At 41.6% G+C, this 18,117-nt stretch overlaps 1 protein-coding gene across 1 annotated transcript; it reads left to right on the forward strand.

The window, feature by feature from the left end:
* Nucleotides 1-6,264: 6,264 nt before the first annotated feature.
* Nucleotides 6,265-18,117, forward strand: cct5 (chaperonin containing TCP1, subunit 5 (epsilon)). Its single transcript, NM_001292686.1, is given in 11 exon segments — nucleotides 6,265-6,409; nucleotides 8,210-8,270; nucleotides 9,064-9,228; nucleotides 9,469-9,667; nucleotides 12,052-12,244; nucleotides 12,482-12,631; nucleotides 12,844-12,963; nucleotides 13,709-13,894; nucleotides 15,421-15,558; nucleotides 16,378-16,558; nucleotides 17,830-18,117. Coding segments are annotated over 11 exon segments (1,626 nt in total). The 5' UTR covers nucleotides 6,265-6,304; the 3' UTR covers nucleotides 17,958-18,117.

Below are 18,117 nucleotides of genomic sequence, written 5' to 3' on the forward strand. Positions count from 1 at the left end.
GTTTTGAGCCCTTGAGCTTATTCAGTATCTCAGCCTCCTCTATATTAAGGTCCTCGAGCTCAAACAATGTTTGTTGGCTATTGGAGGCATGTTTTTAATGTGCTCCCTGGTAAAAAAAAACCTCCAGGAAGTAGATATTTAATATGTTTGCTCTCTCTTGTTCATTCTGCTTTTCAACCCCATTTGAATCCCTTAGGGCTTTATTTAACATGTTCCCTGACTACCCTCTTACTTTTGTAATATTGATAGAATTTTGGGGGTTTATGTTTTGTACTTATTGTTATGTCCCTTATCAATTTGTCTCTTTGCTTCTCTATTCTCTTTTTAACCTCTTTCTTACAAAAGGTAATCAAATGCTGTGATTCTACATCTATTGTACAGGGGTCAATGCGGGCAACATGTAATCAAATGAACTCTGTAAAAGTCGTTTCTTTCCTGCTCTACCATTATGTCATTAATAATGGCACTTGCAATCTGTTTCACTTCTCATTGATTCTCTTCAGTTGGTTTACGTTTTCACTGGAGCACTGATACTAGTGTTAATGTGGCTCCTTGTTACGTAACTGTAGCCCAATTCTCCTCCTGAATGTCATGTGCACTTAAACTGTGGCCGGCTAGACTAAAGGTTTCCTTTTATTGAAGGGCCATAACTTCAATGGTCAATATATCCTGAATAGGACCCCATTAACTATGTTTCATTAAATGCTCTGCAGTTTCTGTAATGGCAGCGTGCAATTCTTTATTATAATGTAGTTCTACATACTCATCCTCAGCAGTTTCAACATAAGATAAAGCTACATGTTGCCCGCATTGACCCCTGTACAATAGATGCAGAATCACAGCAGATCCCCAAATATACATTTCATCATCTTCACACAAATTTGTCATTTCTGTTTTTGGAGAACAGACCAGTATCTATTTCATGTCAAGGTTCGTCTGTGCAATGACATGCCTAGGAGTGCTTTGTGAAGTATAATGGACATGGAAAATCCTATTACTTCCAATTCATAATGGTAAAGATTTTATGAGCTAGTCTTCAATTTGGTAGAATATGTAATTGCTGAAAATATATTTTGTTGTCTTCAAAAACATCATTTTACTGTTTGAATTGAATTCTGCTTAGGACCTGGGTTCGATTCCTGGCACGCGAAAAAGTTAGGCAAGTTTCCTTACTCTACATGTCTTTATTTATCTAGCAATAAGTGGGAACCCAGTTGTTAGTTGATTGCCGGATCGCTTTTCCGGGGATAATAATCCATTCAAAAAAAAATATACGACTTTTTGTGGAGCACTGCAGTGCGCAATTGGCTGCCATGTTTCGCATGCAAAATATACAGTCAATTCACTTTACAGTATATTCTATGAAGCGCTTTAAGACGTCTCGAAGATATGATAAGGCACTATATCAAATGCAAGGATTATTATTATTATCGGAAAGTTCTCAAATCGCATTCTGTATTGTAATTTTGGTACAATGTTACACAGAATTACGTATAATGATACAGAGAGTATTTTTTTGCTTAATATTTGTTTCCGTTGTAGGCTTAGTTACGAAGGAGAAATAAAATCTGGTCTCTGCTAAATCAGAAACAAAGTTCTAATGATGGACATTTAATGAATAACATCAGGTCTAACTCATTCAATGTCCTATTCTTAGGTCATCAAATCCACTATTTATTTTACTGTAATTTGAGCATAATCATAGAAACATTTATAAAATAGTTACTACACTTTATAGTAAATCTTTGAAGTGCTTTGCGACATCCTCCTGGCATGAAAGACATCACATAAAATGCAAGGATTATTATTAAAATGACTACAACAACAACAATAACTTGCACGTATATAGCACCCTCAACCCAGGGTGGTGTCTCAGAGCACTTAAGAGTTCTGAGACTACTATCAAAATATTGTTGTTATATCTTCGGGCCTCTGGCTTCCATTTCCAAATATCCCTAAATGGTAGCCAGTTTTCTAAAGATATTAAAGAACAGAAAGTGCTTCAAGTTGCAGTAAAATACAGAATTTTTAAAAAATCTTTGCATTAGATATAGTGCCTTTTACGTCAAGAGATTGTCACATAATTTACTGTGAAGTTGAATGACCATGTGTTCGTAGAATCAATGCGGTAGAGCAATGATCCTCTAGCATTGACTCCAGGTCCGCCGATGTTCTATCAACTTGCTTGGGAAACATCAGAGCCTGGATGACAGCAACTTCCTGCAGCTGAAAATGGACAAGACGGAAGCCATACACTTTGGCTCCCATCAATGTCTTCACACCTGAGGATCTCAACCTCCCCGGGCTCTCCCTCAGAATCACCAAACAAGTGCACAAACTAGGCGTCCGGTTGGACCCCCAGCTGTCCTTCCCCCCTCACATCCGGTCCCTGACTAGGTCCGCCTTCCTCCACTTCCACCACATTGCATGCCTCCGACCGTACCTTACCCCAAATGCAGCTGAAAACCTTGTGCATGCGTTTGTCACCTCCCGCCTGGATTACTCAAACGCACTCCTCGCTGGTCTCCCCAACTCCATTATTCAAAAGATCCAGCTCATTCAGAACTCTGCTGCCCGCATATTTACCCAGACCAAACTCCGTACCCCCATCTCACCAGTTCTGGCCAGACTCCCCATCACCCATGGATCAACTTCAAGATCCTCACACTCGTATTCAAATCCCTTCTCTCTCTGGCAACTCCCTACCCCTCTGACCTCCTCACTCCCCAATCCACCATCTGAGGCCTTTCGCTCGACTGGCACTGGCCTCCTGTGAATTTCAGGGGCATACTGTACTATCCTGTACGACCCCGAGCGTGCTTGAGATGCGGACAGGTGGGCCACTACTTTGCAGCCTGCACACAGACTGTGTGTTGGAACTGAAAAAGTTTTGGTCACTTGGCAAAAGAGTGCCCGACAAGCAAAAGGTGTGACCTGTGCGGTGAAGCGGGACACCTTTACCACACTTACCCAAGGAGGAGTGGACAGAAACCAGTCCAGACCCATCACCCCAGAGACCAGTTGAGGCAGCAGGTAATAGAGGGAAAGCTGGTAATCACACAAAAAGGGATACTGCAGCACAACAAAGTCTAAGGTGAGTCTACGCAGATTAACAAAAAAGGAGATACGAACAACTTGTATGAGGAGGGAACCGGAAACAGAAGGAAAGAATAAACGTTTGGTCGGGGGTCCTGCCAGCTCTCCCAAAGGCATTGGATATAGATCCGAGCAGGAGAAGGGAAAAGCAGGGGACAAGGAAAAGGTGGTAAGTATAGGGTAAGATGTCATTGAAGATAGGTATCCTGAACGTGCGCAGTGTATATGATAAAACGCGCTGTGTTGGGACACTCCAGTACCTGTCCAAGATAAAGGCCGATGTTCTGTTCCAGTAATGGTGGATCCTGCAGTCCGACAGCTACAGAGCCTGGTCCAAGTGGTGGGATTCTTACGGACCCTCTGCGTGGTCCGGGGGCAGTGACAGCTGTGGCCCTGGAGTGCCAGTCCTACTGTGGGGGAAGAACCTCACTATCACTGACCGTAAGGAGGTGGTGAGGGGGAAACTCCTTGTGGTGGATGTTCTGTATAACGGAGCTCCGATCAGGCTTACTAATGTGTGCACCCCAACAGGGAAGAATGAATGCCTGGGCCTGTTCCAGATACTTTCTCCTATGTTGGTCACATCCAGACCAGTGATTCTAGGAGGGGCCTTTTTTTTATTCATCCACTCAACACCCATAATAATAATAATCCTTGCATTTGATATAGCGCTTTTCACGTCTCCTAGACGTCCCAAAGCGCTTCACAGAATATACTGTAAAGTGAATTGACTGTATATTTGTGGGCGAACGTGGCAGCCAATTGCGCACAGCAGTGTCCTATAAACAGTCGTAGATTGAAAATGACCAATTTATCATTTGGTTTGTGTTTTGTTTTGGAGGGATTATTATTAGGCGTGTGGAGTAAGGAAACTTGGAGTCTGTAGCTCAGTGGTTAGAGCAATCGCTTTGCAAGTGAGAGACCTGAGTTCAATTCCAGACAGGGCGAAACCTTGGGCAAGTTTCCTTACTCCACACACCTAATAATAATCCCTCCAAAACCAAAAACAATAATAAAATTGGTCATTTTCAATCTGTTTGTGGGACATTGCTGTGCACAATTGGCTGCCACAAATATAGTCAATTCACTTTACAGTGTGTTCTGTGAAGCGCTTTGGGACGTCCTCCCGACGTGAAAAGCGCTATATCAAATGCAAGGATTATTATTATTATTATATTATTACTTGCCCAAGGTTTCGCCCGGCCTGGAATTGAACTCAGGTCTCTTGCTTGCAAAGCGAGTGCTCTAACCACTGAGCTACAGGACTCCCATCTCTTAGGTGTAGGAAGATTTAAAAAGTTCCAGGCCGAGGCGCTTTGTTGACTATGAAGTAGATGCGTGTTTTTTTCTGTTTTTTCTGTTATGGTTGTGTTTTTTTCTTACACGAGGCAAGTGGAGTGTATTGTGCATATAGTTGCTTGGGGAACAAAAGGGCGCGGCCATTTGTGCTTTGTCACGGGTTTGAAATGTTTTTGGTTGGCGAAAGTTTTCTTTGTTCTGTCACGGGTGTGTTTTTATTATTATTATTATTATTATGAGGAAAACTGAATATATTTTTTACGTACCAAATAAATATATCTTGTGTATATATATATATATATATCGTTTAAAAAAAAGCGAGCTGAGAAAAAAGAGTTTTCGACACATTGAGTGGGGAGAGCATAACATGCGTGTTTACGTGCGTGTCAGGGGGAAACGTGTGAGAGCCCAGCACCTCTCCGCTCCCTGTACGTTCCCCGGAGCAGCTTACCCCCCACTGCAGTGACCACGAATTTATCGTAGCCTTTCCCCTGAGCCTTACAAAGTTCTGCGATTCTCATACAAATCTACAAGCTGTCCCACACGTTCCTCACGGGAATCAAAGCCAGCGCGCTTGATCAAATCAAATCAAAGCCTGATCAAATCACCAGCTTCCAACAGTAATAATAATAATAATCCTTGCATTTGATATAGAGCTTTTCACGTCTTCTCGACGTCTCAGAGCGAATTGACTGTATAATAATAATAATAATAATCCTTGCATTTGATATAGCGCTTTTCACGTCGGGAGGACGTCCCAAAGCGCTTCACAGAATATACTGTAAAGTGAGTTGACTGTATATTTGTGGGCGAACGCGGCAGCCAAATGCGCACAGCAATGTCCCACAAACAGTCATAGATTGAAAATGACCAATTTATTATTGTTTTTGGTTTTGGAGGAATTATTATTAGGTGTGTGGAGTAAGGAAACTTGCCCAAGGTTTCGCCCTCTGCCTGGAATTGAACTCAGGTCTCTCACTTGCAAAGCGAGTGCTCTAACCACTGAGCTACAGGACTCCACGATATTTTATATTTTGTGTATATTTAATAGTGTATATTTTGTGAGCAATACCCGGCGGCCAATTAATCACATACCACCAATAGCCGTCAAGTAAAAGACCAACACAAAATAATGGCGTCCTGTAGCTCAGTGGTTAGAGCACTCGCCTCGCAAGCGAGAGGACCTGCGTGTGATTCCTGACCCGGGCGAACCATTAGGCGGTTTCCTTACTCCACACGGCTCAATTTACCCGGTGACTAGCGATCCTGTGGTCAGTCAATCGGCGGATTGCTTTTCCGGGGAGAATTCCTTCAAAAAAAAGTTTTACCGGAAAAAATAATTTGGTCACTCAATCCACCACCGTTTGCGGGACGCTGCTGCGCGCAATTGGCCGCCGCCTTTCGTCCGCAAAATATACAGTCAATTCACTTTACAGCATATTCTGTGAAGCGCTTTGAGACGTCTGGAAGACGCGATGAGGCGCTCTACCCGCCCAAAAACCCGTTATTTCCCGCACAATACCACAAAACCCGCCCAATTGAGCGTGAAGCCGCCCAACCTGCCCACATGGTCCTCACTGTGGCCTCGCGATAACCAACTCAGACCAGACCATTCCTCTCCCCCCCCCCCTCTCCGGCTAAATGTATTCAAACTCGGCCTTTTAACTAAATCGTCTTTAAATACTGCTGTTGGATACCTCGTTTCTCGGGAGGGGGGGAAAAAAAACGAACATCGAGTGCAATCTGCACGTATTTTTGGATACTTGACATGGCTTACCCCGCCCCCCTCCCGCGCTGGCCAGTGGTGCGCTCCTCATCGACGGTTCCAGAAGGCAGAGCCGTTGGGGCGGGGCGCCGCTACGCAGGCGCAGTCGGACACTCATCGCCTGAGCGGAGCTGAGCGGCCATCATGTCGGCGATGGGAACTCTCGCTTTCGATGAATATGGCCGTCCCTTCATCATCCTTAAGGACCAAGACACCAAGTCCCGGCTCACAGGCCTGGAGGCGCTTAAGGTAATTCTGTGTTTTTCCCCCCAAAAGAGGGAAGCGAGGGAGAGAGAAAGCGGCACTTTCCTGCTGCCCATGTGCTGCCGTGAGCCGGCGTCAGGCCTCACAAAGTGCCGCAGGCCGATATGTTGCCGTCATGGCCGCTCAGCCTGGCCTCCAGTTACAGCAGGCCGAGGCCCTGGTGTCCCGGAGGGGGCTGTGCGGGAGCCGGGCAGGGGCGTCGTTGAGGTGCGTCCACAGAGTGTCCTGGTCTGGCCCGCGATGTGCGGTGGTGATGAATGAGCTGAGCACAAGCCCGACCCCAGGTTACTCTTTCCCTCTGGGACTGGGAACCAACAGCGGGTTTCGCTCCAACACAAGGACTTGTTCTCCTCTCCGCCTGATGCGGTGAGAAGGGGGAGCCGCGTGGATCTCACTCACCAGCACGTCAGTTGTATAAAATGGAGATTTTACAGTCGAGGGCTGGGCAACTGCTTGAATGGCAGTTATCCACCGCAGGCTTTTGTTTAGCTAATACATGCAGAATAATATTAAATAATCATACATGCATTTGTTATGGCGCCTCATCCCGTCTTTGAGACGTCTCAAGAGCGCTTCACAGAACACACTACACTGTAAAGTGAATTGGCTGTATATTTACTGTATATATCGACTGCAAAATAAGAATAACTCCCATCTAATAATTTAGCATTTCGATCTTGGAAATGGGGGAATGGATTTTTTTTTGCGCCACGGTAAAATGTTCTGTTAATTTAGTGGAAACTTAAATTTAGTAGCTTTAACCACCAATTTTCTTACATTCTTTTGTTCTATTTAATATCAATAGAACATGAGATTACAAAACATTGCAAAATTGTAAAGGGTTGTAAAAATACAGGATAAATTTCCTCCGGAATGCTGTGGAAGTACAATTGAGTGAGCGATATTTAAAAAGGCGATTAATAGTGGAAACCTGGAACAACAAACAAAGTTATATTTGTAAAGTGCCTTTCACTTTGGGAGGACGTCCGAAGGCGCTGAACAGTCAGGGATGGATTTTTTGATCTGAGCGTGAAGAGGGTAGGGTTGGGATAAGGGAGGACAGAGTAGAAGGGTGGCTGAAGGCATGGTCGAAAAGGAGGGTCTTGTGTCGTGCCTTGAAGGAGGCAAGGGAGGAAGCAAGGCCAAGGGTGAAGTTCCAAACGTTGGGGCCAGAGAGACTGAAAGCCCAGCTGCCAATGGTAGGGTGGGTCAGGCGGGAAATATGGAGCAGACCAGAGCATCTCCCTTATTTGGAAATTAATTTGATATGGAAGGGGGTAATATTATTAAATTGATCGTTGCATTTTACAGTATACCGTGAAGCACTTTGGGATTTCCTAATTTGAAAGGCACTATACCAAATGCAGGGATTATAAAAGATTTATAAAGAATGTACAACATGAAAACAAGCCACTCAGCCTAACCACACCGTGCCAGTGTTTATACTCCACATGAGACTTCACCCATTCCTTACTCCCTTCCATTTCTGTGACATGCTGTTCAAGGGATGTGTGCCAACAGTATTTCATTTTGTGAGAGAGATAACTGAATTGTCGGCGTAGACTTTGTGATTTCAAAGCCTGATGTAAGCCTTGAACCCACAACTACTGATTGAGTCAGGCTCAGACAACTCCCTTTTCTTTTTAAGTATTTATTTTGTGTGTTTTACTAGCCCTCTCATTTCATTGAGACACATTTTAACTTGGGAGAGCTTCAGGATAACATTTTTGGGCTGATATTTTGGACTGAAATATATAAATCCTAATTTTAGTTTTTTCATTACAGTCACATATCATGGCAGCAAAGGCAGTGGGATGCACATTGAAGACATCCCTAGGACCCATGGGTAAGAATATGTTTTTATGAAAAAATAAACAATTCAAATTCACAAAATTTAAATAATGAAAAGAAGTGTAATTCATGTTTTCCACAAGTATTGACTGATGCTATGAAATGTCTTTGGACCAATTAAGTAACTTTTTGGGCATCAATTAGCATCAATCTCATGTGAAGCTATTATTGACAAAGCACACTGTCAAATCTGGCTCATAAGTAATTCTTACATGTTTTTATGATCTGCAAAATGAGAGGGAGAAGAATGGATAAACCAATAATTAATACAATATTTATATGTAATTGTTGCACATGACACATTTAAAGTAATTGCTGATTTTAAAGTGGTGGAAATAAAATGCAAAATACATTGTGACATGGAAATTCTATGTCCCATGGTGTGTCTGATGTGCTTTTAAAGCCTAGTGACAAGAAACCAGGTTCACTTTCCAGCTTCAGTTGAAAGTGAAGCCAGTGGCTCTCATTGGCTTAGTGGTTAAAGTGCAGTTTGGTATACAGATCAGACAAGTGCCAAGTTTAATTTTGCTTAACTGCCACACTTTTGGTATTATAGGTTACAATGTAATTGTGAAAAACAATTCATGTATTAAATTAATATTTGCATGTGGGTGTCTCTAAAGCCAGACTACAATTTTCTTATGATTGATTTGGATTTTAATAAATTTAATCTATTGGGTATTGAGCGCTGTCCATTATTAGTGGTGTAAACAAAATGACACATTGCTGTTGCATTGTGTATTTGTGATCGTATTCCTTTTCATTCTAAATCTATTCATCTATTGTAGGACTTGATAAAATGATGGTCGACAAGGATGGTGAAGTGACGATCACTAATGACGGGGCAACCATTCTGAGTATGATGGATGTGGAACATCAAGTTGCCAAATTGATGGTGGAGCTGTCAAAATCTCAAGATGATGAAATCGGTGATGGAACCACCGGTGTAGTTGGTAAGCTGAGAACTATTTGTGTACATGTTTTTCCTTATCTAGGAATTTTTTAAACCTTCCTACACATAAGAGATGGGTGCTGAGTGGATGAAAACAAAAGTCCTACTGAAGAGCTCTGGCATTTTGAACATTTGAACATGTGTGCTGAAGAAAATAACATGAGGTGTTTTTTTACTTGCAGTTATATGAAATCACCATAGTGGTTTCACTTTTAATTTCAATTGTATTACTTCTTTGCAGTTTTAGCTGGTGCCTTGTTGGAACAAGCAGAAGGTCTACTGGATCGTGGTATCCATCCCATACGTATTGCTGATGGTTATGAGCAGGCTGCCCATATTGCTATTGAACATCTGGACAAGATTAGTGACAGTTTCCCTGTTGATCCAGACAAAAAAGAGCCCCTGATCCAAACTGCTATGACAACACTTGGATCTAAAATGTGAGTGACCTTTCTATCTTGCTTCTTTCCTCCCCTTCTGAAATGTATTACTTCTGTACTTTGAAAGGAAAGCTAATGTATTTACCTTGACTTCAAGATCCTCACTCTAGTGTTTAATTCCCTCCACGCCTTGGCACCCCTCTATCTTTCCATCTCTCTCCTCACAGCACTACCTGCTGCCTCCACTCTACTGGCTCCAGCCTCTCCGTATCCCTCTGATCCTCCGTTCCATCATTGGCAGCTGTGCCTTCAGCCACTACACCTCGAAGCTATGGAAGTCCCTCCCTCATTCCCTTCACCTTGCCTCCTCTTTCCCCATTTTCAGGTTGCGCCTGAAGATCGTCCTCTTCGACTGTGCCTGTGATCACCTTGCCCCTCCCCCGACTCGGAATTGAGGTTCTGCCATTGTTTAAGTGCTCCGGGATGATGCCCGGCATGGAGAGCGCTATATTGTTGTAATGTGCAACAAACTACAGATTTTAGCTGGAAGGGAAAAACTAAGAAGCCATCCACAGAGAGAGGAAATGGTGGTTACATTACCTATGCTGTGCATTTGCAGTAGCAATTTCAAAAATGACAAGGGGAGGGCTTGAAGTATATTATAATAATCCTTACATTTGATTATGCTGTAGCACCTTAGGATATTACTGTGAAGTGTAGTAACTGTATATTCAGGCAAACATGGTAGCCAATTGGCGCACAGCATGAAAACAGCCATGAATGAACATTTTTATCTGGCAGATTGTTAACCAGGATACCTTGGTTGTTCCTCTCCTTTTTTTCATGCCAGCCTCAGATAAGACATTGATTCAAGGTTGTTCAGGTGGACATTAAAAATCCAGTGGCAATATTTGAAAAGAAAAGGGAGTTTCTGCTGGTATCCTGGCCAACAATCCCCCGGACTAAGTTGGCAAAAATATAACAGATGCATTACTTTTACTTCATGGTTGTTTGTGGGATATTGCTGTGTAAAAATTTGCCTAGAAAATACAGTCATTACACTTTATTGAAAATCCTGTTAAGCGATTTGAAACGTCTTAACAAAGTGATGAGGCACTGTAATCAAATGCAAGTATTATTATACCAGTGATTTCTATTAAGCCAATAATAATAAAAACTTCTATTCTGTATCCTGAGCTGTCCTTTCTTCCTCATGTCCGCGCCACAACTGGCACCGCCTTCCATCACCTCCGAAACATCGCCAGACTACGGCACTACCTCACCCCTCACGCTGCTGAAACCCTGGTCCACGCCTTTATCACCTCAAGGCTGGACTATGGGAACTCTCTCCTCGCCGGCCTTCCCGGCACCTCCCTCCACAAGCTGCAGGTCATTCAGAACTCTGCAGCTCGTGTACTGTCCCGCACCAGGCTTCGGGACCACATCACTCCCACCCTCGCTCGCCTCCACTGGCTCCCCATCCCCCAGAGGATCGAATTCAAGATCCTCATCCTCACCTACAAGGCTATTCACGGCCTTGCTCCCTCCTACCTCTCCGACCTACTATCTCCCTACCTACCTGCCCGTACCCTCCGTTCCTCTGGCTCCGGTCTGCTCCACATCCCCCGCCCCAACCGCCCTACCATCAGTGGCCGGGCCTTCAGTCTCTCAGCCCCGAGGCTCTGGAACTCCATCCCCCAGTGCCTTTGCCTCCTCCCTTTCCTCCTTCAAGGCCAGTCTCAAGACCTTTCTCTTCGACCGTGCCTTCAGCTCCCCTCTCGACTCTCTACCCCCTCCTTGCTCCCTCCCCTCACCCTGACCATTTCCCCCCTGCTCGGGTCCCAACCCAACTGTCTAGCGCCTTGGGACGTCTTGTTGTTGTTGTCCTCCCGACATGAAAGGCGCTCTATAAATGAAATCTTGTTGTTGTGTAATGCCTTACTATTTTATCAAACTGTCTTGGAGCTTCATAGGAATTACTGTTCAGTGTAGTAACTATTTGTAGGCAAACCCAGCAGCCAATTCGTGCACAGCAATATCCCTCAAACATTCTGATAGTTCAGCATTAAAACTGCAATTTCAAATTCCAATCTCCTAATTGTTTTCTTATGGATTCCTCCTTTTCTTTTTGACTGGCCTGCTCCGTGTCCTCTGCGCCATTCGCCCCATCATTGGTGAGCTGGCATTCAGCCACTTGGCGCTCGCTTTCTGGAACTCCGTTCCCGGATCCCTCCAACTTACTGCCTCCTCCATTGTAACTTTATGGGCTTGTATACACTGATGATGAATATTGAATTTTAAACTTATCAGGAAGCTTTCATTCCATGAATCTGCACTAGATTTGAACTAAGATCCCCAAAGTGACAAGTGTCAGTCTGTTGATTTCTCTTTCTCCAGCATATTCACAAACATTTAACTTTTTTATGTTTATTCACTTTCTATAGTATTAACCGTTGCCATAGGCAAATGGCAGAAATAGCAGTGAATGCTGTCCTAGCAGTAGCTGATATGGAGCGCAGGGATGTAGACTTTGAGCTGATGAAGGTGGAAGGTAAAGTGGGTGGAAAACTGGAGGACACACAGTTGATTAAAGGAGTTGTTGTGGACAAAGAATTCAGCCACCCACAAATGCCAAAGGTGAGTTATTTTAGTATGGTAACATATAAATGAGTTAAATGGTGAGGCATAAGAGCTTATTTTTAAAAGTGCCAGAATTTAGTATCCTTTGTGAAACCTTTTTAACAAATGTTCAGCAGAAGTGCATTTGGGACATTAAAAAAAATTTAAATAGTAACTGGAACTTTATTTTGTATTGCATTTTATCACACTTCTATTGCATCTGTACATCAATGATTGTTTGGTATTCTTTTTAAGGTTGTGAAAGATGCAAAGCTTGCCATTTTGACATGCCCATTTGAACCACCAAAACCTAAAACCAAACATAAGCTTGACGTGACTTCTGTGGAAGACTACAGAGCGTTACAAAAATATGAAAAAGAAAAATTTGAAGAGATGGTCCGTCAGGTCAGTACTTAAATTTAAAAGCCCTACTGATGATGTACAGTGTGTTTTCTTTGGTCTGATTTGTCCAATTGCATTGTTAACCACCGCATTCAGTTCTTCTTTCTAATGGACACACTTATTTAAGCTTCTCATACATTAACCACTTCCCCAGAGAAATAAATGGCAGTAGCTGATGTGCAGCACATGGTTGAAGACATTATTTATTTTTGTAGGTAAAAGAGACTGGTGCTAACCTGGCTATTTGCCAGTGGGGATTTGATGATGAAGCAAACCATTTGCTTCTCCAAAATGAGCTGCCTGCAATACGCTGGGTCGGTGGACCTGAAATTGAGGTGAGTGTGATTCCAGATTTTGGTGCAAATTATAAGTAGTATGTTTTTATTTAGTAAAAATCAGTTTTTGTTAATTTTGTTTCAATATTCTCTAAATTGAGAGAAATAAATTAATTTTTATCACTTTTTTTACCAATGGTTTGAAATATGCAAATTGCTAACTCTTGGTTGTAAGGGCTCAATGGATATCACCCAGAAATGGGTCATGTTTGTAGTCACTGAAAATTGGGTAGGAAAATCAAGGTAAAATAAACATTCCTGTCTAAATTTTTAAAAATTCCAGTAAGTCTAATGACGTGGATGAAGCGGCATGCAAATATTTATTCTATAGAGCTTTATATATTTATTCTATTACTATTTATTTTAATAGAAACCCCTGCCCCTCACTAAGCTCTATAGAAAAAAAAGTTCCAGTTAGGGTATTAAAGTTAGCCATAGTACCTCTAGGTTTGGAGGAGGGAGATAAACCGAAGTTCCCACTTTTAACTGCTATTCGGGACCTGCCAATTCAATACNTTTTTTGAAGTTCAATATGCGAACTTTGTATAAGGACAGGATTAGGCTTGGCTATGGTGTCACTTGGCCCAGGGCTGAATAGCATATTAATTCACTGTCAAAGCTCACATGTGAATAGTGGCCACTTGGGCAAGGCGACAGTCATTCATGTAGTTGTACCATGGTAGAAGAAAAGGGGGACCAAATTCCTCAGGAGAACATTTTAAATGAGTTTCTTTTCATGATTCAGCTGATTGCCATCGCCACTGGAGGTCGCATTGTTCCGCGGTTTTCTGAACTTACAGCAGAGAAACTGGGCTCCGCTGGTATTGTCAAAGAAATGACTTTTGGAACCACCAAGGATAGGATGCTTGTGATTGAAGAGTGCCAGAACTCCAGGGCAGTGACCGTTTTCATCAGGGGTGGAAACAAAATGGTAAGTTTTACGTTTGAGCTTCATAATCTTCCTTTGAAGATAGAAGTTGACTTGTTTTTTTCTTCGCTGTGCATTTTTTGTCTCAAATTGTTTTTTTTTCTAACCATGGGAGAGTTGGTTGGCCTGTTAAAACTGGGGTGGCAGAAGATCTCAGCAATTCTCCCAGTGTGATTAACTAAAATGAACATAGCAAATTAGGATTGTGAGGCAATCCCATTCCATTACAGACCATGGCCCACATACTACAAACGTCTTCTAGTCACATATTCCTTAATATGTTTACTTGCCAAGTATCTATGCATCTTGCTTTAAGTGCTTCACCCAATTTCTCACCTATAACTTTCTGGAATAATGTCTTCCACATTACTGTAAGTTGCATTTACATAGCACCCTTCATTCAGTGTTGCGTCTTGGACCGCCTGATAGTGATTATAAACAGCCTGATTATAATGAGAAGAATTTTTTCTCATCTTGGTCCTTTGGCTCTAATTTTAAAGTTATCATTTTGAACCTGATAGACTCACTTGGAGGTAAAATGTTACAAACTGACTTATTTATTCCTGATCTTAGACTATTCTATACCAGGATGTTACCTGACCCAATTGTCCAGCGCCTTGTGACGTCCTCCCGACGTGAAAGGCGCTCTATAAATGGAATCTTGTTGTTGTTTTCTGTATTTGGCCAATACTGCATTTCATTTCTCAAGTGTGTGGCTAATACAGTAAAACTCTGGTCATATCAGTCGGGACCATAGCATTTAATATGACTTGCGTGAAGTCCAAGTTACAGGCAAACTGTATGTCATATAAAATCTGATTTAATCAATAATCTACACTGCGTAATGCAGTAGCTAATTGGGGATGTGATACTTCGTCACATCAGCTGCTAAGTGCGCATGCGGAGATGGGTCAAGACTATGTTGCCCACGATTCAGTGCACTTTGACCCGCCAACCAGATGCATTTACCGGTAAGCATTGAATCGAGGTAAATGAAATTCGACTTCACATGCGGCGAATGATCAAGATTACATTTCCCAAGATACAATGCAGTTGCCCGTTAACTTTGCACGTATTGGCCGGTCAAATTCTGCATTCTCAGCTGTTGCCAATACTTTGTTGGGGAAAAGAGAGATTCTATAACTCTTGACTGTCTTAAATGTCAGTATATCTTAGTAGCTTTAAAAAAAACTGAAAGATTTATTATTCCAAGATAATAAACATGTGTTTACTATTTTTATATATATATATATATATATATGTATTATGTGCTCCACAATGTTAATGTATTTATTCTCATCTTTAATTTTTTAAATTTAAATGTTTTATCATTATTTTTATAAAACAGAATATGAATGGACATGTCAAATGCATGATACTGCACATTTCTTTGTGGATAGTTTTATGTGATCTACAGATTTAAATTGCTGTAAGAGCATTAATTCAAGCTAAATGAGGATTTGGTGCTAACAATGTCTTTTTTTTCAGCTACTTTTTTTTAATACGCCATGCAATGTTTTTTTTTCTAGATCATTGAAGAAGCAAAGCGAGCGCTTCACGATGCTTTGTGTGTAATCCGCAACCTTGTCAAAGATAATCGCATTGTATACGGTGGCGGTGCTTCTGAGATTGCTTGTGCTTTGGCTGTTAATGAGGCAGCAGATAAGGTATAAAAAAACTTTCATTTGATATAGCGCCTTATTCATTTTGTCAAAACGGCTCTTAAGTGGATTATGAATTTATAATAATAATCCTTGCATTTGATATAGCGCTTTTCACGTCTTCTCAACGTCTCAAAGCACTTCACGAATAGACTGTAAAGTGAATTGACTGTATATTTGTGGGCAAAATGCGGCAGCCAATTGCGCACAACAGTGTCCCACAAACAGTCGTGGATCGAAAATGACCAATTTTTTTGGGGAGGGATTATTATTAGGCGTGTGGAGTAAGGAGACTTGCCCAAGGTTTCACCCTGCCTGGAATTGAACTCGGGTGTCTCGCTTGCAAGGCGATTGCTCTAACCACTGAGCTACAGGACTCCTGTACTGTATGTGTAGTGACTAATTATAACCAATGATAATTATCAAATGGATTCTAAATCTTTAGAATGAGGATATGATGCTAAACTCAAGAAGGCTGAGGATACAAATAGTTCTTACTTTTTTTCAAGTATCTATAAAGGTACAAGAAATTGGAAATCGGTTACATTTTGAGAAATATAAGTGAGCCTGAAAATTGGGAATTGCCAGACTGCAAAAAATGGGATTTCATTGTATTTTGTTTGATATTTTAAGTTTAGATGAAAGTGTTTACTATGTTTTGAATGTTCTGATGTACAAAGGTTACGTAATATTCAACAATTGCAAATTAAATCTATTAAAGAAAAATAATATGTAACCAGTCATATTTTATACCTTTAGCTGATCCATTATTTTTACTTTGCAAGAGGAGTTTTTGGATGTTAATGACTACCTTGTTCTGCACAGTGTCCCACTTTGGAGCAGTATGCTATGAGAGCTTTCGCTGATGCCTTGGAAGTGATTCCAATGGCACTGGCTGAGAACAGTGGCTTTAGTCCAATCCAGACCATGACAGAAGTAAGAGCTAGACAGGTGAAGGAGAACAACTCTGCACTGGGTATAGATTGCTTACACAAGGGCACATACGGTATGTAATGCTTTGTTTTTTATACCTTTTCTGTTGGACTTAAATTAATACAATGTAATCTGCTTAAATTTAGTCATAGTAACAAATTTACATCAGTTTTTTTATATAAAATTAGAAACTAATCTCAAGTTTAATGATCAATAATTAGTCTGTTGTGACTAATTTCAAGAGAAACTTGTGACCTTAGCTCACAAAAAAACTTAACGCTGCATCACTTTTGACTCAAACTAAGGTTATCTGGTTGGTCTGTTTGGTTTTAGTAGTAGCAATTGCAATCAAGTGAACATGTCAGTCTGGAGAGCTGGGCCACATTTTATCCATTGGCATTCAATATTGGCTTTCTGTGTTCACAAACCGCATAGAGCATATTATTCCATAACGCTAACTTTGCAAAGCATCTGATGACACCATGTTTTCATTTCTTATACCAACTATGAAACACCCTGTCTTGCTTATTAAAATGTAAATAAAATGCATGACTGAAACTTGTTACTACAACAACAACTTGGATTTATATAGCGCCCTCCACGCCGGACGGCGTCTCAGAGCGCTTACAAAGCATTGATCCAATTGAGAGTTTTGCTGCCAATTGTAATCTTGGGTTTTGAGTTTCAAAACTGCCTTCTGCATGCTAAACGGTACCAGGCTCTGCACCCCTATCACCCCAGTTCTTGCCATACTCCACTAGCTCCTTGTTGCAGAAGGATCGGATTTCAAGATCATCACTGTCACTTTCAAATCACTTCATGCCCTGGCACCTCCCTACCTCTCTGATATGCTCACACTCCACTACCTGCTGCCTTCACTTAGCTGGCTTGGGAGTTCTACACATTCCTCATCATCCACTCCGATTGGCAGCTGTGCTTTCAGTCACGATGTCTCGAATCTAGAATTCCTTGCCCCAATCCATGTGTCTTGCCCATCTTTACCCACCTTCAAATCATACCTGAAGACTTTCCTCTTCGCCCTCCCTTTCCAGCCCCAAGACATTACCCATGTTAAGGGTGTTGTATCAATGCAAATTATTGTTTTTTGAATTGTCCTGTTGCCAGGACCAAGTTTTTTTTCTAGTTTATTTAGTTATGGCTGAATTTGCTGGTGAGATTAATTGATCATTGATTAATACAATGTAAGATTTATGTGAAAAATGCTTGGAAATGTACAATGGTTACACTAGCCAAATGATTGAACTGTATTAAATGTTCTGATTTTGAATAAGTAATTGCAATAATATGCATTCAAGCCACTAATTCCTTGGGTGCTTCTTGCAGATATGAAAAAGCAACACGTCATAGAGACTCTCATTGGAAAGAAGCAGCAGATCTCTTTGGCTAATCAGGTGGTGAAAATGATATTGAAAATTGATGATATCCGCTCACCTGGAGAAACACATGAGTAGACGGGAGGAGACGAGGAAGTACTGATAGCAGATTTAATGTGCAGAACAGTTTCTGTTGACGATTCTGTATTCGGTTTTCTGTTCAGTTATTTATTTTTGCATTGCCTTGTAGGCTCAGTGTATTAGAAAGGCTGAAAAATAAAAGCTCACTTGGACCATT

The sequence above is a fragment of the Callorhinchus milii genome, unplaced genomic scaffold (assembly GCF_018977255.1).
Source record: "Callorhinchus milii isolate IMCB2004 unplaced genomic scaffold, IMCB_Cmil_1.0 Scaffold2, whole genome shotgun sequence".
Taxonomy (NCBI): Eukaryota; Metazoa; Chordata; class Chondrichthyes; order Chimaeriformes; family Callorhinchidae; genus Callorhinchus; species Callorhinchus milii.